The sequence below is a fragment of the Muntiacus reevesi genome, chromosome 14 (assembly GCF_963930625.1).
Source record: "Muntiacus reevesi chromosome 14, mMunRee1.1, whole genome shotgun sequence".
Taxonomy (NCBI): Eukaryota; Metazoa; Chordata; class Mammalia; order Artiodactyla; family Cervidae; genus Muntiacus; species Muntiacus reevesi.
In genome coordinates, this window is record NC_089262.1 from 54214041 (window position 1) to 54238394 (window position 24354).

A 24354-nucleotide genomic window follows, 5' to 3' on the forward strand; every position below is an offset into this window, starting at 1 on the left:
AAAAAAAAATAATGTTGGGGAATTGAAAGGTTTTTTTAAGCATGATCAAAACCTCAGAAGGTAGAAAGAAAAAGATTAACATCATTTTTTTAAACCTCCTTAGGAAAAAATTGTATAAAAAAGTTTAAAAATATGTAATACAAAAATGTTTATCAGCACTACTACATAAAAACTTGTATAAATAAATGAATGATAATTTTTATAATAATTATCATGCTTTGACAGTGACAAACATGTCAGCTTAATCTTTCTGTTAGTTTGATAACTTATTCAAAAACTTTCTGAGGCCAGGGAAGCAACCTAGATGCTCCTCAGCAGACGAATGGATAAGAAAGTTATGGTACATATACACCATGGAATATTACTCAGCCATTAAAAAGAATACATTTGAATCAGTTCTAATGAGATGTATGAAACTGGAGCCCATTATATCGAGTGAAGTAAGTCAGAAAGATAAATACCAGTACAGTATACCTAACGCATATATATGGAATTTAAAAAGATGGTAATGATAACCCTAGATGCAGGACAGAAAAAGAGACACAGATGTATAGAACAAACTTTTGGATTCTGTGGGAGAAGGCGAGGGTGGGATGATCTGAGAGAACAGCATTGAAACATGTATATTACCAAGTGTGAAACAGATTACCAGGCCAGGTTGGATGAATGAGACAAGTGCTCAGGGCTGGTGCACTGGGTAGACCCAGAGGGATGAGATGGGGAGGGAGGTGGGAGGGGGGATCAGGACGGGAAACACATGTAAATCCATGGTGATTCATGTCAATGTATGGCAAAAACCACTACAATAATGTAATTAGCCTTCAACTAATAAAAATAAATGAAAACAACAACAACAACAACAAAACTTCCTGAGACCAGATGATCATGCAGCCCCAAAAGACTAAAAGGGTCAAGGTGCAGAGACTCTGACTCTGGAAATCTACCACTTATCCTTAGGAGTACAGATCATTTTCATTCCCTAATCCATAACTGCCTGGAAAATATATCTGTACCTTCTTGACTTCAAATATGTTGTAAATTCATTTGACTGTCAAAAAAAGTCTCAACTTTGGAGACAGGAACATGCTAGCTAAAAATTAGTCTTAAATTTGTCTTATATTTAAAATTGTTTATTTTCAACTCTCAGAGTGATTCTGTCTCATTTGAAACATCAAAATTACCTAGGTAATATAAGGACAAAATGAAGCAGGGCAAAGGCTAACAGAGTTTTGTCAAGAGAATACACTGGTCATAGCAAACACCCTCTTCCAAAAACACAAGAGACGACTCTACACATGGACATTACCAGATGGTCAATGTTGAAATCAGATTGATTATATTCTTTGCAGCTGAAGATGGAGAAGCTCTATACAGTCAGCAAAAACAAGACTGGGAGCTGACTGTGGCTCAGATCATGAACGCCTTATTGCAAAATTCAGACTTAAATTGAAGAAAGTAGGGAAAACCACTAGGTCATTCAGGTATGACCTAAATCAAATCCCTTATGATTATACAGTGGAAGTGACAAATAGATTCAAGGGATTAGATCTGATAGATAGAGTGCCTGAAGAACTATGGACAGAGGTTTGTAACAATGTTCAAGAGGCAGTGACCAAAACGATCCCCAAGAAAAAGAAATGCAAGAAGGCAAAATGGTTGTCTGAGGAGGCCTTATAAATAGCTGAGAAAAGAAGAGAAGGAAAAGACAAAAGAGAAAGGAAAACACATACCCAACTGAATGCAGAGTTCCAAAGAATAGCAAGGAGAGATAAAGTTTTCTTAAGTGAATAATGCAAAGAAATAGAGGAAAACAATAAAATGAGAAAGGCTAGAGACCTCTTCAAGAAAAGTAAGAGATACCAAGGGAACATTTCATGCAAAGATGGACACAGTAAAGGACATAAATTGTATGGACCTAACTAAGCTGAATCACAACAAACTGGAAAATTCTGAAAGAGATGGGACTATCAGACCATCTGACCTGCCTCTTGAGAAATCTGTATGCAGGTCAGGAAGCAACAGTTAGAACAGAACATGGAACAACAGACTGGTTCCAAATAGGGAAAGGAGTACGGCAAGGCTGTACTCTATCACTCTGCTTATTTAACTTATATGCAGAGTACATCATGAGAAACGCTGGGCTGGATGAAGCACAAGCTGGAATCAAGATTGCTGGGAGAAATATCAATAACCTCAGATATGCAGATGACACCACCCTTAAGGCAGAAACAGAAGAAGATCTAAAGAGCCTCTTGATGAATGTGAAAGAGGAGAGGGACACTTGGCTTAAAACTCAGCATTCAAAAAACCAAGATCATGCCATCTGGTCCCATCACTTCATGGCAAATAGATGGAGAAACAATGGAAACAGTGACAGACTTTACTTTCTTGGGTTCTAAAATCACTGTAGCTGCTGAATGTAGACATGAAATTAAAGACACTTACTCCTTGGAAGAAAACCTATGACAAACCTAGACAGCGTATTAAAAAGCAGAGACATCACTATGTCCACAAAGTCCATCTAGTGAAAGCTATGGTTTTTCCAATAGTCAGGTATGGATGTGACAGCTGGCCCATAAAGAAGATTAAGCCCTGAAGAATTAATGCTTTTGAAATGTGGTGTTGGAGAAGACTCTTCAGAGTTCGTTGGATAGCAAGGATATCAAACCAGTCAATCCTAAAAGAAATCAACTGTGAATATTCATTGGAAGGATTAATGCTAAAGCTGAAGTGCCAATACTTTGACCAGAAAGAGCTGACACATTGGAAAAGACCCAGATGCCAGGAAAAGATTGAGGGCAGGTGGAGAAGGGGGTGACAGAGGATGAAATGTTTGGATGGTATCACTGACTCGATGGACATGAGTTTGAGCAGACTCCAGGAAATAGTGAAGGACAGGAAAGCCTGGCATGATGAAGTACATGGGGTTGCAAACAGTCAGACATGACTGAGTGATTAACAACAACAAATATAAGTATATCTGAATCTGCACAATACAAAACAGTGAAAACAAAAATAAAAACAAGACATCTAGCAGCTTTGAATTCTCCTTCAATTTAAGCTTTCACTTTTCCATTTTCTTATCTACTCAGTAAAGGAATCCTAAGTCACCTTTGCTAGTATCATACTGTGTTTCAGAGCAACACCAAACATTTAAAGGACTGAACAAAAATTTGGTAAGGGAGGAGGATGTGGCATTATGGACAGAGAATTATCAAAGGTAAAACATCTGATGTTAGAAATCTTATTTTTGTTTTGATTCTTCTGTTGCACAAAGGAATCTAAAATTATGCTGTAAAAATAAAAAAGTCTTCTTAAACAAAGAAAGGAAGAGTCTGATGATACTGACATTCAATCTAAAGGTGCATTCTAGATACAGTCTTATTTTTCAAAGATTTAAGGAAAAAGAGGTGATATTTTAAGGGGAGTAAGAACTCATCAGGGCCATAACAGAGTCTACATCCATCTCAAGAAATCAAACATCAAATAAACAGAATTCCCATTTTCTTACATGGGAAATAACTGGGATTGGGCTTGCCCTCCAATTATAAACAACTAGAAAACTCATGAAATATATGAAGCAGTTGTTTTTAGACACTGGCCAGGATGGTGAAGGGCTGTGACATGCAAAAAGGAACACAAAGTGAGTCACATCATTTCCCTTCCTTTCTGCCTAGAGGCACTTTCTGTCTGTGTAGACCAGGAGAACCAAAGCAGAACATGGTGGTCTCACTGAGTTAGGAGACAAAGATCAGAAACTAGGAAGGCTAAAATAGCTGGAATTTGCAGAACCAGAAAATCAGAGTAAAAGGAGGGAATCTGTTACTGAATAGTAGTCTATGTATACACAGGATAAAATTCCATGAGGCCAGACCTCCCCACCCTAATACTAGATAATCATAAGCAGAAAAATTTCTAGAGCAAGAATTCAGAAGTTTCAAGCGCTAGGGCATTCATCAGCGAATAATGCCTTCTTAGTGGGGCAAAGCAACTCTGGAATAAAGGCTACTCTGGACTCATCTCAACAATGCTCAAAAACAAGCCTCAAAAAGACCAAGCTCACCTACAAGTTACTTAACACATCAAAGGAAAAAAAAAACAACAATAAAAAAATCCACACTCTCAGTAAGAAAACATTCACAATGTACAACATCTAATGAAAAACTACTACAAATGGCAAGGAGGAGGAAAATATGGTCTAAACCAAGAAAGCCAAGTAAAAGCAAGAGACTCAGAAATGACAGAAATTATAGAATTAGTAGAAAATAACTTTCAAACAACTATTATAAATATACTCAAGAACTTTAAGGGAAAACAAATCTAGTGAAAAAAACTGGAAGATAGATAAATATATATACATATATATATTATAGATGGATGCTCAGGTCAACACAAAGAAAGAGAGTATGACAGATACAGTAAATGTGCAGGTAAACAGAAAATAACTCTTATTTTAAATTTTTTAAAAGAGTAACTGACTCTTTAAATAAAAAATAACAACAATGTATTGTGTTTATAACATACAAAGAAGTAAAATGCGCTTTTAAAAAACAACACAAAGGATGGAGGAATACAATGGAAGTAATCTGTTGTAGCAGTCTTGTATCATACATAAATGTTGTAGTATTATTTTAAGGTATATTGTAATAAAGATGCATTTTGTAAATTCTAGAGCAACTACTATTTAAATAGAACAAAGCAATAAAACTAATAAGTCATCGTGTGTCTGTGTGCTTAGTCGCTCAGTTGTGTCTGACTCTTTGGGAGCTCACGGACTGTAGCCTGCCAGACTCTTCTGTCCATGAGATTTTCCAGGCAAGAATACTGGAGTGGGCAGCCATTCCCTTCTCTAGAAGATCTTCCTGACCCAGGAACTGAACTTATAGGTCTCCTGCATTGCAGGCTGATTCTTTACTGTCTAAGCCACCAGAGAAGTCCATTACTTGGAATACCATAAAACATTTGATAAGACAAAAAGAAAACATAAAAGGATAATAAAGGGGAAAATACAAGGACAGAATAGAAAAACAGCACAACAGACTTAAATCCAATGATTTTAATAATCCTACAAAATACAAATGATTCAGACATAGTTGACTGAGATAAAGTCTTCATGTCCTATAAAGTTGGAAATATTTAACACGTGGCCTATTACAGAAAAAGTTTGTCAAGCCCCTGCATTCAGAGATTATATTTGAAAAACCAAAGATTGTTAGATACCATAAGAAATGAGAATCAAACAACATGTTGCCTAGAAGAAACATATTTAAGGTTCATAAACACCTACATATGAAAAGTGGATGAACAGAAGAGAATTTACTATGCAAGCACTAACAGAAGAAATCTGGGTTGCTAGATTAGTACCAGTCAAAACAGATGTAGATCAAAGAATACCATCAGAAATAAAGAAGAATATAGGATAATGATAAAATGTTCAATACATCAATAAAATCTAACAATCTTGAATGTCTACACACCTAACAACAAAGTTTGAAAATAAATGCAGCAAAACCTTACAAACTAATGGGAGAAATAAACAAATCCACAATTCCAGTTGGACATTTCAACATGAATCTTTCAGTATTTGCTGAAACAGGCAGAAAATAAATAAAAATGTACAAGACTTCAACAAAACTATGAACCAATTTAATCTAATTGACATTTCTGGAATACTAAACCCAATACCACTATAATACATATTCTTCTCAAGGGAACATAGAACATTCACTAAAAGAGTCTATGCTCTGGGGCATAAAACAAACCTCAACAAAAGAACTAAAATCATACAAAATATCTTATCTGTCCATAATAGAATTAAAATAAAAATCAATAATGACATCTGGAGGCCCCCCAAATATTTAGAAATGGAATAATACCTTTTAAGCCATGATTTATGGTAAATAAGAAAATATTTTAAACTGAGTGTTAATGAGAAAACAACATATCAAAAGTATATGGGATGAAGTTAAAGCAGTGCTTAGAGGGAAATTTATAGTGCAAACTGCTTATTTTAGAGTAGAAAACAGACTTTAAAAATCAATAGTCTAAGTTTCCATCTTGATAAGCTAGAAAAATAACAAATTAAACACAAACTGAATCACTTTGTGTGACTCACACAATAATAAAGAGAAGAAATAACAATAAAGAGATAATAAAGAGAAGAATGGGAATCAATATGATGGAAAATGGAGAAATAATAGGAAAGTCATTTAAATCAAAAGCCAGCTCTTTGAAAAGACAATAAAATTAATAAACAAAAACTACTAATCAATTTAACCTAATTGACATTTACAGAATACTAAATAATTTATGGAATACTAAAGCAAAGGAGAAAAGGAAAGATATTCCCATTTGAATGCAGAGTTCCAAAGATTAGCCAGGAGAGATAAGAAAGTCTTCCTCAGCAATCAATGCAAAGAAATAGAGGAAAACAACAGAATGGGAAAGACTAGAGATCTCTTCAAGAAAATTAGAGATATCAAGGGAACATTTCAGGCAAAGATGGGCTCGATAAAGGACAGAAATGGTATGGACCTAACAGAAGCAGAAGATATTAAGAAGAGGTGGCAAGAATACACAGAAGAACTGTACAAAAAAGATCTTCACAAGCCAGATAATCACAATGGTCTGATAACTCACCTAGAGCCAGACAGCCTCGAATGTGAAGTCAAGTGGGCCTTAGAAAGCATCACTACAAACAAAGCTAGTGGAGGTGATGGAATTCCAGTTGAGCTATTTCAAATCCTAAAAGATGATGCTGTGAAAGTGCTGCACTCAATATGCCAGCAAATTTGGAACACTCAGCAGTGGCCACAGGACTGGAAAAGGTCAGTTTTCATTCCAATCCCAAAGAAAGGCAATGCCAAAAAATGCTCAAACTACGGCACAGTTGCGCTCATCTTACACGCTAGTAAAGTAATGCTCAAAATTCTCCAAGCCAGGCTTCGGCAGTAAGTGAACCGTAAACTTCCAGATGTTCAATCTGGATTTAGAAAAGGCAGAGGAACCAGAGATCAAATTGACAATATCTGTTGGATCATTGAAAAAGCAAGAGAGTACCAGAAAAACATCTATTTCTGCTTCATTGACTACGCCAAAGTCTTCAACTGTGTGGATCACAATAAACTGTGGAAAATTCTGAAAGAGATGGGAATACCAGACCACCTGACCTGCCTCTTGAGAAACCTGTATGCAGGTCAGGAAGCAACAGTTAGAACTGGACATGGAACAACAGACTGGTTCCAAATAGGAAAAGGAGTATGTCAAGGCTGTATATTGTCACCCTGCTTATTTAACTTATATGCAGAGTACATCATGAGAAACGCTGGGCTGGAAGAAGCACAAGCTGGAATCAAGATTGCCGGGAGAAATATCAATAACCTCAGATATGCAGATGACACCACCCTTATGGCAGAAAGTGAAGAGGAACTGAAAAGCCTCTTGATGAAAGTGAAAGAGGAGAGCGAAAAAGTTGGTTTAAAACATAACATTCAGAAAACTAAGATCATGGCATCTGGTCCCATCACCTCATGGGAAATAGATGGGGAGACAGTGGGAACAATGTCAGACTTTATTTTTTTGGGCTTCAAAATCACTGCAGTAGTGACTGCAGCCATGAAATTAAAAGACGCTTACTCCTTGGAAGGAAAGTTATGACCAACCTAGATAGCATATTAAAAAGCAGAGACATTACTTTGCCAGCAAAGGTCCATCTGGTCAAGGCTATGGTTTTTCCAATGGTCATGTATGAATGTGAGAGTTGGACTATGAAGAAAGCTGAGTGCCAAAAAATTGATGCTTTTGAAGTATGGTGTTGGAGAAGACTCTTGAGAGTCTTATTATGACTGACAGGAGATCCAACCAGTCCATCCTAAAGGAGATCAGTCCTGGGTGTTCATTGGAAGGACTGATGTTGAAGCTGAAACTCCAATACTGTGGCCACCTGACGCGAAGAGCTGACTCATTGGAAAAGACCCTGATGCTGGGAGGGATTGGGGGCAGGAGGAGAAGGGGACGACAGAGGATGAGATGGCTGGATGGCATCACCGACTTGATGGATGTGAGTTTGAGTAAACTCCGGGAGTTGGTGATGGACAGGGAGGCCTGGCACGCTGCGATTCATGGGGTCGCAAAGAGTCGGACACGACTGAGTGACTGAATTGAACTGAAAGAATACTAGAATGATTAAGAAAAAGAAGACACCAATCACCAATGTGAAGAATGAGAGAAGAGCCATCACTGTGGATCCTATAGGCATTCAAATATTAGGTAATATTATATAAAGCATTAAGCCAATAATTTCAACAACTTTATAGCTGTTACAAAAACTGAATTTTTCATTAAAAACTTCCCACACAGAAAACACCAGGCTTCACAGTTTATTTATAATTAGAGGATAACTGCTTTACAATGCTGTGTTGGTTTATGCCAACATACATCAACATGAATGAATAGGTATACATATGTCCTCTCCTTCTTGAAATTCCCTCATATCTCCCACCCCATGCCATCCCTCTAGGTTGTCAAAGAGCACTGGGTTGAGCTTCCTGCATCATACAGCAAATTCCCACTGGCTACCTATTTTACATACATACACTGGTAAGGTGTATGTATCAATGCTACCCTCTCAATTTGTCCCATCCTCTCCTTCCTCCACTGTGTCCATAAGTCCGTCTCTATGTCTGCGTCTCTATTGTTGCCCTACAAATAGGTTCATCAGTACCAGTTTTCTAAAGATTCTATATATATGCATTAATATACGACATTTGTTTTACTCTTTCTGACTTACTTCACTCTGTATAACAAGCTTTAGGTTCATTCACCTCACTAGAACTGACTCAAATTCATTTCTTATTATGGCTGAGTAGTATTCCATTGGGTATATGTACCACAACTTCTTTATCCATTCATCTGTTGATGGACATCTAGGTTGCTTCCATGTCCTGGCTATTGCAAATGATGCTATAATGAACACTGAGCTACATGTGTGGAAGACAATATTTGTAAGATATCAATTCTCCCCAAATTGATCTATAGATTCCAAATAATCACATTTTGTAGAAATTAACAAGTTGATTCAAAAAAGTACATAGAAATGTAAGGGACCTAGCGAAGCAAATGGAGAAGGCAATGACACCCCACTCCAGTACTCTTGCCTGGAAAATCCCATGGACGGAGGAGCCTGGTAGGCTGCAGTCCATGGGGTCGCTAAGAGTTGGACATGACTGAGCAACTTCACTTTCACTTTTCACTTTCATGCACTGGAGAAGGAAATGGCAACCCACTCCAGTGTTCTTGCCTGGAGAATCCCAGGGACGGGGGAGCCAGGTAGGTTGCCATCTATGGGATCGTACAGAGTCAGACATGACTGATGAGACTTAGCAGCAGCAGCAGTGAAGCAAAAATAATTTTGAGAAAGAACAAATTTGAAGACCTAATGCTTCTTATTTTCAAGACTTAATGGAAATCTCTATTAACATACAATGTGGTTTTGGTTTAAGGGGAGGGAACATCAACAGACCCATACAGTTATGTGAGATTGACCTCTCACAGAAATGTCAACGTAGTTGAAGGGGGAAACAACTGTCTTAAATAAATGTGCTATAGCAATTGAATATCTATGTGAAAATAATTTAACCTAAATCCTTACTTCATACCTTACATAAAGATCCAAAATGGACCAAATATCTAAATGTAAAAGCTAAACTCATAATTTATTTAAGACACACTGAAGACAATCTTTGCAACCTTAGGGTAGGAAAAAATTTTAAGGTAAGATGTGAAGGCACAAACCATAAAAAAATTTACACATTATATCTCATCAAAACTAAAAGACACAATTAAGAACAAGCCACAGACTAGAAGAAAATATTCATAAAACATATACTTGAGCAGGGATTTATAACTAGTATTTATAAATAACTTACAACTTCATAAATTTTAAAAAAGTAAATAGGTAAAATATTTGTTTAGGTACTTCGCACACAAAAATTATCTCTATGGGTACAGTTAAAAAGACTGACAATGCCAAGAATTGATGAGGACATAGAACAACTGGAACTCTTTTACATTCCTGGTGGGAATATAAATGATACAATCACTCTTAAAACAGTTAATTCAATCAATTTCTTATAAGGTTTTCTTGTTTGTTTTTGTTTAGTCACTAAGTCATGTCCAACTCTTTCGTGACCTCATTATAGCCTGCCAGGTTCCTCTGACAATGGGATTTTCCAGGCAAAAATACTAGGGTGGATTGCCATTTCCTTTTCCAGGGAATATTCCAGATCCAGGGATTGAACTCATGTCTCCTCCATGGGCAGGCAGATTCTTTACTGCCAAGCCACCAGGAAGCACTCTTAAAAGGTTAAACATATATTTATCACATGACCAGATATTTCACTCTTAGGCTTTTTATCCAGGAGAAATGAAAATACATGTCCATATATAGCTTGTCTGAGAATGTGCAAAGAAGTTTTATTCATCATAGTTGAAGACAGCAAAGACCCAAATATCCATCAACAAATGAGTGGATAAATAAATGATGGTATATTCATACAATGGAATGCTATTTGGCAATAAAAAAGAAATGAACTGAACTATACACTTACAAAGAATGCATTTTATTTTATGCAAATGATTTTTAAAAAATCAAACCACCCGTAAAGAGTAAGGTGTAAACTGCTAATTTTTTGTTTAGTTCTTTCATGTGCAACTTCTTTTTTAACACCGAAGTGTTCTACCACAAAGCAGTATGTCTTTTCCTTCCTGATACTGTGCTGCTTTTCCTCATTAAAATTTAAAATCTAGCAAAATATGCTACTTACCAATATAGTTCTTTGACATGGCAACTTCTCTGACTTCAATGTGAACAGAGCCTCTTGGTATCTGCACTACTTCCATGTAGCCTGGAACACAGAAGATTACCAGTAATAAGCAGCATCTGGAGCTTTCATCAGAAAATGAGTGTTTAGTAACCATTCAGCAGTTAAGTTTCCTTATTCTTCCATTCTTTCTATGCACTTTATAAATTATAAGTAATGAGTAAATTCCCCTTTGGGTTCATGAATACATCTAGAGTATTACTTTTCTCTAAATCATCTCAAAGTATCTTTAAAGCCTCAAAACATATAATATTGGTTCATGCCTTTTTTTTTCTTCCTCATCACAGGCTCTATGGGAATTCCTATCTTAAAGAAACATTACTAGATGAAGCCAAGTAGAAATGGAATAATATTTCCTTAAAATAACTGATCTGAAGCCACATTTAGTACTTAAAAGATTGAAAGCAATTTGGGGAGAAATCACTGTCTGCTTAAATAAAGAAAATTTTAAAATAAGGGGGAAATCAAGTAATTTGTCTATTTCAAGTACACCAGAGGTGTGAGGAAGAGTTCTTTCTACACACTCACCTCCTCTGGGCAACGAATCATTGAAGAACCCTTCAATGGCATCACATGTGCTTCCATCCCCTCCACAGACTCGACATCTATCTTCCCTAGCATCGGATCCCAAAATATTATCACAACCTACATGCTGAAAACAGAGAAGAATATTCAGTGCGCCAAAAAGAGGAACTCTTGGACCCACTAATCAAATGAATACAACTTACTTATCTACTTGCTTTTCCAGTAAAGGAAAACTAAACAGGAAATGTGAACCACTTCTACCTTCATTCTCTGGTAATTCTAGCTAACATTTCTCAACATATAATTTGAAAGAAAAATATTCTGATTCCCCAGGAATGTATACCTACATTTCTAGACTAGATTTCTTCTTCATTTATAGAAACTATGCTTCAATTCTTAAAATATTGTAATTTGTTGGCAATGGGCTCTTATTTATAACCTCAATTAACTAAGAAAAAATGGCATATGGCCCTATACAACATGGGTGATAACAACAACAGTCTTTACTGAGCATTATGGTTTGCCCTTTCTAAACCACTGACCCTTTAGGATATCCAATTGTTAGTATTAGTGTCAAAGACTAGTTGTGGAATTGGTGCCTGGGTAAATCCCTACAAGTGAATACCTGTTTCCATCAGCTGAATAAAATTATCATAAAGAAAAAGATGTAAACATGTAATTTTAGAATCTGAAAGTCTACCTTTCTGTTTTGCATTTAATCATAGAAATACAGTTTGTATCTGTATTTTTGGCATATTTGGGCACTTTATTTGTAACTTGTCTTTTAGCCATTAATACTAGGCATGTAGTCTCAGAATAAAACCTGTGCCAGGGTCTTTTTTATCTGAAAAACATTTTTATACTATCCCAGAAACAAGTTTTTCTTCAAGTAAATACATAAATACACACACACACACACACACACACACACACACTGCATCATCTGATACATAAGATACACTTGGAGGCAAGTTAATAAAGACATAATTTGCAAGAAATTATAACATTAATTAAAGTAGACAGTGGTTTTTGTTTGTTTCTAAATCTTATCTTTCTCAGTTTCTGGCATTCAGTTTATGCTTATCTTTAAGGTAAAACAAAAGCAGACAAGGAAAAAAGTTAAGAGAACAGTGGCTTTTGTGACTTTTCTTACAATAAGATTCATACACACATGTTTTCTAGGAAAACACCATGGATTTGCTCCTGCAATTTCCAACTGACTGGTCTGGCTAATTCTCTGAAGTAAACGCTTTAAAAAGGTAAGACTAATTCTAATGAAAACCACTATAAATGCTTCAAAAGAAGACAAAATGAGAAGAGCATAGCTATTTTACATTTTGAGGAAATATTTTGCTATGAAATACATCAAATATTCTTTCATTGAGAACACGCAGTGGCCATACAAATAAGAATTGAATCCTCATTCCTTCTCTTTTGCTATCATCTTGTTTATAAACAGAACATAAGAATAATGAAAATTAAATTCCAAAATATTTTCATAGCTCTAGCAATTCCTATAACTAGAACACCAGAATAAATCACATTTGCAAGGTGCTTGTGAATGGATAATTCTACCTTTAACTGTGTACATTTCTTATAGAAAATCAAATGAGTCCAGAATACTGCTCTCTGTATTAAAAATTAGCACAGTATTAATTAGGAGCTACTATCTGAGAAAAAAAGATAACAGCCTCAAAAACCCCAGCAAAAATGGAGTGAGATTCAAAATCTGAGCAACCTTGCATTCTCCATTGATACAGATATCCAGTGAATCCGCATTGCACTGAGTCCCATCAATCACCGCAGGGGAACGTTCAGTGTAGAAATTGTAACCTTCAGCCAAGCAGTTCAATGCACAAGGTTTTACCCCACCTGGAAGAGTAATAAATGGAGAGATAGTAGAAGAAAGTAAATGGAGTGTTCCTAAGGAACAGTGATTCAATATTATCCATGGCAAATTTATGATTGATATAGACATCACTCCCTGTTCTATTGCTTTCTTTGCTTAAACAAATGGGACCTAATGAAATTTAAAAGCTTTTGCACTACAAAGGAAAATTTCATGTTTATTTGCATTGCTTGTGCAACTTGACGGAGGATCTGCTGAGTAATATTATGGTTTTAAAATTTCAGGTATTTCCCATACATATTTTTTCAATATATTTCAGGTCAAAAGGGATCATAGTGGAGGTAAGTGAATATTGAAAAGAAATGGAGGAAACAAAAGCAATTTTTAAAAACTAAAAAAAAAAGTTTAAGAAGACCTTGAGAATGACCTCGTAAGACAAATACAAATTTATGCAAATGATATCACTTGTTACTGAAGATGATACAAAAACTGGTACTTCAGGCAGAGATACGGTAGTTGTAAAATTAAACTTAAACCTGCTTTAAACATATCAGGGGCTTCCCTCACAGCTGGAGGTTAAGACTCTGTGCTTCCACTGAAGGGGGTGCAGGTTAGGTTGGGGGACTAAGGTCCCACTTGCCGCCTGGTGCTGCCAAAAATTAAAAATTAAAAACATAAAAATAAATAAATATATTCCATGAATATGGCTTTAGCATGGAGATAAATTCTTATGAGATCAGTAAATCAAAGATAAAAATATATTAAATTTGAATAATTCTATGAGATCAATAAATTAAAGAAATATTGCATAGCATCATATGTATTTTAGCTTAAATAAACTGAATAAAAACTTAAAAATAAACTTTAATTAAAAATCTAAAAATAAATAAATAAATAAAAATCTAATTTTATACTGTGAATAAATGCATGTAGTAACTTGAGCATTTTTATTTTGTCACTGAAATCTGTATTTCAATGGTTGTATGTATTTTTCAAGGTTGATGTGAAACAGGTAAAAATAGATATAAATAGTAGCAATTTAAAAAATAAGAAGAGTGCATATCATAACTTCTCAGTATACTGGAAAAGCAGCAATAAATATCAATTTATTTTATTCAAAACTACACATAAAAAAGCTATTAATAAATACATAATTATTTTAAAATGCTTTCTTTTGAACTCTTGCTTTGGTATTATTATAATGACCTTATAAAATTTATCTTTGAAATAAAAAAAGACTAGTTCTAAACAAGAAAATTAGGCAGGAAGATGACATGCCTAGGTCTTAGTGAAGGTAGAAGCCAGATCTCTACAGGGTGAAGTAAAAGAGAAGCCAACTGAGTAGAGGAGACAGTAAGAGAGAACAATCCATTAGAGGAGATCACTGTTGACGTTTGTCATGTAAAAAGATGGCCCAATATTGTCAGACCGTCCGCTTTTTCAAGAGAAGATAAAAACATTTTAAAACTATAAACTCTTCTTGGCAACTCATCTAAAGTTTTCAAAAATACTGTGGAATTTAAAACATGTATATAAGTAAAAACGGTTCCTGAACTGCCAGTTTACAACTTCTGGCTGAATTCCATGTTTTCTTCCATTTTCAATGTGTACAGGCTATAGAACTTCTATATAGCTTACAATGTTATTATTAGGCTTAGGTTAATGATACATTTTGCTGTACTAAGCACAGAAATAACAACTAATAAATAAAATAATTTCTTCCTGAACTGATAATCAAGGTATTATACTTATTTTTATAAGATTCTTGTGAATAAAATTGCTCTAAATTTCCACAGATCTTACTGGGAATTTTTTTTCATTACTATCCAATATAGCTCTTTCCCCATCTCTTTATTGCAATGCTTTGGAATTTAATGCAGCTTTCATGCATCAGGTTTTAAAAAGAGAACCTGAGTCTTTTATTTATACAATTTTAGTATTAATTATGTAAGGCAGTATTTGATAGGCAGGACATATAAATGCTATGGTATATTCCTTAGCCCACTATGCTATATGATAATAATACAAGTAAATTTATTCTTCTTTTATTGTTGAAGATGTGTTCAGCTTCCTCCACTACAATAGGTTTTTAGAAGAGGTAATGTTACAATTTCAAGAAGGGATTTAAGAAGATTGAATGGAAGGTCACATTATCAGTTACCTTCATTTAAAGCTCATTATGAATTTAGGGTTAATTTACTAAGCACACAATTATCAAGATGCTAGTGATTAAATCTGTGAACTATTTCAGAGACTTACTTCTACAGTAAGACAAAACAATCCCAGATGTATATGTATCTAATAAAAGCAATTCAAAATACATGAAGCAAAAACTTCAACCACACATAAAAAGAAAAGCCGTAAAATACTTGAAGATTTTAAGACACTTCTCTCAGGAACTAATTAAAAAACCAGAGCAAAAGAAAATCATAAGGATTATATAAAAGACCTGAACAATATTATGTCAACTTGACATGATGATCATATAGAACACAATATCCAGAAATCCTTTTCAAGTATACAAAGAACATTCATCAAACTGGACAAGAAGCTGTATCATAAAACAAATTTTAACTAATTTTAAAAATTTAAATCATGTAGACTATTATTGATCATAATATAAATAAATTATAAATCAATAACCAAAAAAATCTAGAAAATTTTAAATTATTTAGAAATAAAAATAACATAGCTTTAAATAATACATGGGCCAAAGAAGAAATCACAATTTAAATAAGAAAATATTTTTAACTGAAGGAAATAAAAATATAAAGAATTTTGGGAATGCAAGATAGCAAAATAAACCCCTCAACCAAAATAATAATAAGAGCAAAAAACTAATTAGAAAAAAGGATAAAAACTTTTTTTCCTTTGAAAAGAGTAATAAAATTGATAAACTTCAAGCAAGACTGATCAAGAAAAAGAGAGAGGATACATATTATCAATATCAGAAATACAATAGTATATATCACTGCAGATCCTACAGATATTAAACAGGATAATAAGAGAATGTTATGATAGTTTTCTGCCAATAAATTGGCAACATGGAAGTAACATACATTTCCTGAAGACAAACTCAAAAACTGACATAAAAATAAAAAATGTGAATAACTCTGTATCTATTAATGGAGTTGAGTTTAAAATAAAAAAAAAAATCTTTTCACAACGAAAATACTGAGCCTAGATGGTTTAATTAGCAAAATCTGTTCTAAGGAGGAACTATCAACCCTACGAACACTTTCAAAGTAAATAAGAATTCTATTTCTGGAAGCCAGATTAACTTTGACACCAAAACTTGTCAAAACCATGAGAAGAAAAAATTTACAAATAAATATTCCTTATGAAGATAGATGCAAGCATCCTTAATTAAATATAAGCTATTAAGCCCAATAACACATAAAAAAGGTCATCAACACCTGGGGTTTAATGTGAAAAGCAAATGTTGGTTTGGCATTATAAAATCTATCAACTAAGTCACTCTACTTACAGAATAAAGAAGAAAACACATAAAATTGACACATGCATAAACTGTACTGAAGGGCCAAGTCAGTTAATTAAGGGAAGAAAATAAAATAAAAAGGTAAAAAGATTGGGAAAAAAATAGTACCTATCTCCAGATAGCATGACTATTTACCAAGAAAATTCTAAACAATCTACAAAACAACTATTAGAACTTGTAAGGAAATTTAGAAGGGTCACAGAATATGTACGTTAATATATAAAAATCAATCTTATTTGTATATATTAGAGCAAATTATTGAAAATGAAAAATTTTAAATCTTTATTTACAATATTGTCAAAATCATAAATTGCTCAGGAAAAGATTTACTAGGTGTGCATGACCTTAAACCTAAAACTATAAAGCACAGCTGAGAGAAGTTAAGTAAAACATGGAAAGAGATACCATGTTCATAAACTGGAAAATTCAATAGTTAGCATAGTAGTTCACCCTCTATTGATGCATAGATTCAACAGGACAACAATCATAAGTCCAACATGTTCTTCTGTAAAAATTAACAACTGACTCTAAAACTTATGTGGAAATGCAAAACCCTTAGAATATCCAAAGAGCTCTTGAAAAAAAGACCCAAGTAGGAGAAGCTTATACTACCTATGTTCAAGACTATACAGTTAAAGTAATTAAGTCAGTATGACACCAGGATAGGACTGACAAATACATCAATGAAACAAAATAGAGTCTGTAAATATACTACAAATATATATCATACCCCCAAATTATTTTTAGAGTGTTGATCTAAAGACCAAAAACATAAGGTTTTAAAAGAAAACATAAGAAAATATCTTCCTGAGTTAAGGGAGGCAAAGATTTCTAGGACAGGACAGAGAACACAATGACTATAAAATGTTTAAAAGCTGAAAAATTAGGTCATCAAAATTAAAATCTTATATTCATCCAAAATATTATTTAAAACATAATGAAAAGTAAAATAAAAGTAAAGAAATATTTTCTCCTAAGCTATGAGAAAATACTTATAAAATTTATAAATAAACCACTTGAAAATAAAAAGATAAACATCCAATTTAAAAATAAGCAAAGGGTTCGAACAAACATTTTATAAGAGAAGATATAGAAATGCTCAATAAGCACATGAAAATGTGCTCAACACATTGAATAGTCAGAAAACACAAATTAAAACTTCATTGAGACAGCATTATAATAGTCCCAAAAGAAGACTGCGAACACCAAATGCTGGCAAGCGTGAGGAGCAAACAGAACTCTCATACATTGCTGGTAGGAAAGTGCTTGGTACAGTACTTTGGAAAAACATCTGCAAGTTTCTTTTAAAACTAAACTCACAGCTATCCTATGGCCTAGCAATCCCACCCCTAAATATTTACCTAAGAAAAATGAAAACTGTGCCCATAAGAAGACATACACAAATGTTTACAGCAGCTTATTGATAGCAGCTGAAAACTAGAAACAATACAGGTTTCCATCAACAGCAGAATGGAAAAACAAACTGGTTAGTACAATGGAATACTGCTCAGCAATAAAAAAAAAATGAACTAATTACATTTGCAATGATATGGATGGATCTCAAAAACATCAGGCTTAGAGAAGCCTTACATGAGAGTAAATATGGCATGATTTTCTTTACACAAAGTTCTGTAACAGACAAAACTAATTGATAGGGGAAAAAAAGTTAAAACTGGTTGTCTCTTGTAAGTAGGTGGAGCCAGTTGCTGAATAAGAAGGATGAGGACTATGACAATTTTGGAGGCAATGGTAAAGTTCTATAACTTGGTAAGGTTTTACAGGTGCACGTGTTTTATCAAAACTCAGGGAAAGTACAGTTAGGTAGGTTAAGATCTGTGTGCTTCATTGTACATAATCTTCCCTCAAAAGAAAAATAAATATTGAACTGCAGCTAATCTTATGCATGCTGAAGTATTTAGAGAGGAAAGTATACTGATGACTATAATTTACTTTGAAATGCACCTGAAAAATGGAATAAATTAATGAATGGATAAAGTGATGACTAGACATGTAATAAGTATATTAAAATATTAATGATAGAATCTTGGTGGTGCATATACAGTTGTCACTGAAAAATTATTTTAACATTGCTCTGTGTTGGAAAGTTTTCAGAGTAGGATGCTGAGGGAATTTCCTGGTGGTCTGGTGGTTAGGACTCAGCACTCGCACTGCTGGGGCCTGAGTTCAATCCCTGCTTGAGGAACTAAAATCCCCTAGCTGCATGGTATAGCCAAGAGAAAAAAAAAAGTAAGATGTTGGAAAAATAATAAATAAAAGTTTTTTTTAAAGAGTACATTTTATTTTTCTAAGAGAAAATTTGAACAAATTTTAGTTTGTGCTTTGGGAGCCTAAGAAAACTTGTGCTTACTGAACAGTTAGCGTCTGATGCTCGCCTAAATTAGAGCAAAACATGTTTCCCTAAAAAAGAACAATAATCACCTGTGTAAAGATCCTTGGCCTTCCATTCAAAGGACTGGATTAACAATAAAAATAACAATAAAAATAATAGCCAACATTAAAAAAAAAAAAGATTCTTGGCCTTTGGCCAAGAGAGAAACACATTTTCTTAGCTTCTTTTGAGCTGATTTATATCAGGCTGACAATTCCAAATATTTGATAATTATAAATTATTATAATGTCTATACACCTCAAGGAAGTCTCAAGAATTCAGAAATATTTGGATTTACACCCTTTCTAGGAACTCTGTATCTAAATAGAATTAGGTTTTAAAAAATGATTTCTGATCATTTGTACTAACATATTAACTTTACTACAGGGAAACTTAATAAAACAGGAGACCTTTTTAGTACTAGAGCACTTTCCTGCTTTGATTTGTAAACATTAATTTTTACTAGTCTGTATATGAATGTATGGGTATGTTTGTATGTATTTATATATTCTCTTATATTTGCAAAGCTCTCAAGCATAATGAAAACTCTGCCAGGTTATACATTACCTCCAGTATAGGGTTTCCAGTTATAATACTTTCCACGGAAAGGCATATTGTCAAAGTCTGCACATTGTTTCTCTCGAAAATCTCGGGCCCCCAAAGGACATGGCTAAAATAAAATAAAATAATAAATAGCATAATTGTTGAAAAATACCAAAACCAAGGGACAATGCCCCTATAATTAAAAATGTCTGAACTCCCAACACATTAGCTCACTCCCTTATTCTTGGGCTATAATTCTGGCATTTGCTTTACTGTTTTACAACCAGTATTCTGACTGAAGTGTCTGAATTGTAATCTTAGCCACAGAAGAAATAACTGAAGTAATTTAAACAAAGTTAAGTATTAGACAGTTTCCATGTAACTTTACACTCAGATGCATGTCACAGTCCACTTTGCAATCAATCAATTAGGTATCTCCTTATAAACAGACGTAAAAACTAGGTGAAGAAACTAAAACACAAAATCCTTTTTGGTAACAGTATTTGAAAAGTCCAGTTGCCACAACTACTCCCAGCTCTTTATTTTAAGAAATCAAGAGGCAGGTTTGTAACATGACATTCAGCACTATTAATTGTGGTTTGGATCCCAACTACTATAGCTGTTTACTGTCTAGTCCTGACAAAAACCATATTTTGAGATGTGGAATGAACTGGGCAAAATCCTAGGCCTCAAGTCTAAACACCTTTAAATCAAGGAATTTGGACTTATTAAGATTTACATTTAATCTATTAACATCACAGAAAATGAAATACTAAATTTGCAAAACATGAACATGTGTTGGTTGTTGGAGAAGAGAAGGATGTTGAGAGAGTGAAGAGAGGATTATTTGTTTTTAAAAGATTGGAATGCTTTTTCTACCTAAGTTTTTTAGAGAAGAAAATCTTGCCAATCTAGCTAGGTCTAGATTCCAAATTACACATTATTTAGGGCCATCCTAAACTTAAAGTTCACAAAGAATTAAAAATGTAACTTCTCATAGTGTTGAGGAAATATGACCTAATTTGACTTATCTTTTAGAGTTCTGTACCAGTAGCATCTAAAAAACTAAGTATTGCTTTTGAAACAGGGATGGAGAAAATATTTCCCTTAAACATGACAGAATAAAACAAGTCATTAGATGAAATTCTCAACTGTGAACAAATATGTTACATTCTCAGAGATCATTTTGAGGACATTTTACTACCCTCCCTTAGATCTCTACATCTCCTTGATACAGTTTTCTGAGATTAGTACATTGCAAATGTCCTTTAAATCAAGTGCAAAAAATAATAAGGCTACAATGTGCAAACATGTGCAAGGTCATCATTACTTGCTATATACTGAGGTTTGAAATTCCACCATATCAAGTTTAAAGCCTCAGATTCTGAAAGTAGTGGCAGCAGGTCTACATTCTGTTATGAGCCTTGCATTTTAAGATATTTTCTGCACATTAAAATATGACACTGCAATGCTAAATCCAATGGTTTTACTTATCAAATTATCCTTCATATTTGCCCTTTAAAAAAATAAAAGAACTATTCACATAGGCTTTGCAATGCACCACACTAGAATGATATGCTTCCACCATCTTTTGTTTCATGGTGTGCTAGTTTTTGGAATAAAGAAAAGCTTCCCATTACAAGACATTTTCAGGAAATGAGCAGAAAATGACCAAGGTTACCAGTGGCTCTGTATGCAGCGAGACTAATTTTAAAGAAAATATCCTCAATTTTACAAAACACAAGTAATTTGAAATACAAAAAAAAAAGAAAAGAAAAGAAATACAAATTTTCACACAATACTTAAGAATTTGTATTCAACCACCTAAAACTTCATCCAGGCATGTCTTTCAATCTATTTCGAGTAAAATATAAAAATGGAAAAACTGCAATCCTATCTGAGGCAATAAGTATATGACAGCACATTATGTTGTCCACAGGTGCTGTATATAGGTGAAAGATTGAAGTGTCAAATGAATCAGGGAAACATTTGTTGAGGAAGAAAATCTTGAGTGTATCATAAGAATTATAACAAAAGTGTCATACATAGTTACTCTTTATAACATTATAAAATATTAAAATATTATAGGAATTGAGCTGCTTAAGAAAGAAAACAGACTTCTATTAAGAAAGAAGCCAGGACTTCTCTGTGGTCCAGTGGTTAAGACTCCACGTTCCCAATGCAGGGGAGCCAGGTTCAGGGAACTAGATCTCATACGCTGCAACAAAAGATCCCGTGCCCCACAACTAAGACCCAGCATGGCCAAATTAAAAAAAAAAAAAAAAAAGAATTAAGCCAAGTAAAGCCACGGGGAAAGAAAAGAAAAGGTCAATTTTGGGAATAGTTGGATAAAGGCCATCCTGGATGAAAGAAAGGAACTGTATAGAAGCATATAAGTTAACATTTCACAGATAAAAATTGGTTTAAAAAAAAAAGCCCTGAAATAATAAATGAAGTTGAGGGACACTCACTTCAAAAAAAAAAAAGAAACAAAAATACTATTCTTGACCATCTTGTAATTATTATACTAAACAGCAGAGAATTAAAAAGTCCAAAAGAAGAATATTAGTTTAATGACATATTTGGTAACATTTCATAAGATTTCTGACCTATTGTTTTCTTGTGATAACCACTCCCAGGGTCAGCATAATAAAAATATTAACAGTAACAACACATACTTACATTTTTCTAAGCATTTAGTAAGTACCTATTCCATGGCACACTGTTCAGAGTTCTCTAGATCTATTATAAGTTCTCTCACCACTCTTGAGGTAGTTATAATTAGAAATTCCAATTTACAACTGAATAAATTATATTTTATTACAGTCTGCTTAGTAATAGTTTCAATGTGCAAAGACACTTCCTTCATCTGAGTGGGGGCTTCCACTGGACTCTGTAAATGCTACAATAAAAACATAGGTTTTTAGCTCTTACAATGTACAAAAACCTAACAGGAGTAACTTGGGTTCTAGACCTAGCCTTGTCTTTACCAGCTGCAAGTTTATCTGCTCCAACTACTTTTTTCTTATTTATAAAATGAGACGGTTAAAATATGAATTTTCAGACAGCAGACAGACAGACTTAGATTTGATTCTAACTGATTTATTTCATTTACCGCCTTCAGCAATGTACTTAACTTTCCAGGTCTCATCTATAATCTAGGGATAATACTAGTATTTACTCTGTAGGTGAGGATTTATGTAAACTGTTTAGTTCTGTAACTGGCAGTGGCTCAGTTCAGTTTAGTCGCTCAGTCGTGTCCGACTCTTTGCGACCCCACGGACTGCAGCACGCCAGGCTTCTGTGTCCATCACCAACTCCTGGAGCTTGCTACCTGATGGTGGTAGTGCTCAATAACTACTAGCAGTTGCGTGATCTTTGGTCTAGGCATCCTTAGACTCATTCCTCACCCTCCTGTTGGTCTGCTCTTTATTTCAGGGGAACAAATCTGCAGGCTCTATTTCATAGGATTCTGTCAGTTGACTTCTAGTTGAGTTCAGGCACTGGAAGGCACTAGTGGGAGAAGCCAGGGTATTTCATTTCTTCTCTACCTCCGGCAGCATCTTAGGCAGAAGCAGAGTACTTTTGTGGCTTCAACATCAAATAGCCACCCTTACCCTCAATCCTAATGGTTCCAGATTCAGCTGTGTGATTTCAGTCTCTAGCATGTAATAAAACTACCTCCTTCCTGTTTTTCTGGTAGGAGGGGTTGGTATCTTTCTGCTGATGCTGATCTATGGGCTTGTCAACCTCTTCCATTATTCATGTAGCCAATCCTTTGCATTAAATTCTCTGGATTCAAATATTCAGAGGTTTCTATTATTATGGTTGGATCTTCACAGATACTACAGTTGATGATGATAATCATGATGAAGAGGAATAGTGAGAAAAAAAAGAGAAGAAAAAGGAGGAAATGATAGTAGTGGTACTGGTACTTGGGAGACTGAATAAAGATGTTTCCTTGGATTATATTTTGCAATTAATTGGTTAAGGGCAGAGATTGACACACTTCTGTCAAGGGCCACACAGTAAATACTTCAGACGTCATGGGCCGTATAATCTCTGTTGCGTGTGTGCGTGCTTGGTTGCTTCAGTCGTATCTGTTCTTTGAGATCTGTGTCTGACTCCTTGTTACTGACCAAAATAAAAGATGTCCAGGGAATTTTACAAATAAACAAACATTTTATTTTTCTAATTTACTAATCCAGTGGAATCTTCCCCTCTTTTAAAATATTTCAATATACACTGTGTTAGTCGCTCAGATGTGTCCGACTCGTTGCAACCCCAGGGACTGTACCCCCAGGCTCCTCTGTCCATGGGATTCTCCAGGCAAGAACACTGGAGTGGGCTGCCATTTCCTCCTCCGGGGGATCTTCCTGACCCAGGGACTGAACTCACTTCTCTTGTCTCCTTCATTGGCAGGCGGGTTCTTTACCACCAGTACCACTTGGGGAGCCGATATCATCTGTTACAACTACTCAAATGTGCCATTACATTTTTTAAAGAAGACATAGACAATATGTAAATGATAGGGCTGTGTTCGACTAAAATCTTATTTACAAAAAGAGGCGATGGGTCAAATTTGACCCAGCAGGCACAATTTGCCAATCCCTGATTCAGGATGTTAACACATAGAAACATCTGTATGTCAGCATTGTGCAGAAGAACC

General features: G+C 34.5%; 1 protein-coding gene across 10 annotated transcripts in view; it reads right to left on the reverse strand.

The window, feature by feature from the left end:
* Positions 1-24354, reverse strand: part of ADAMTS6 (ADAM metallopeptidase with thrombospondin type 1 motif 6) — a 282617-nt gene that overhangs the window by 59511 nt on the left and 198752 nt on the right. For all 10 annotated transcript variants that reach the window (XR_010659003.1, XM_065905423.1, XM_065905426.1 and 7 more), the window contains 4 exons: positions 19710-19812; positions 13144-13277; positions 11409-11532; positions 10824-10904 (listed from right to left, as the gene is read on the reverse strand). Coding sequence is in view for 9 of the 10 variants with exons in the window: in XM_065905423.1 (XP_065761495.1) it covers positions 10824-10904; positions 11409-11532; positions 13144-13277; positions 19710-19812 (442 nt within the window). In the remaining variant the exon portion in view is untranslated. The remainder of the gene's footprint in view (positions 1-10823; positions 10905-11408; positions 11533-13143; positions 13278-19709; positions 19813-24354) is intronic.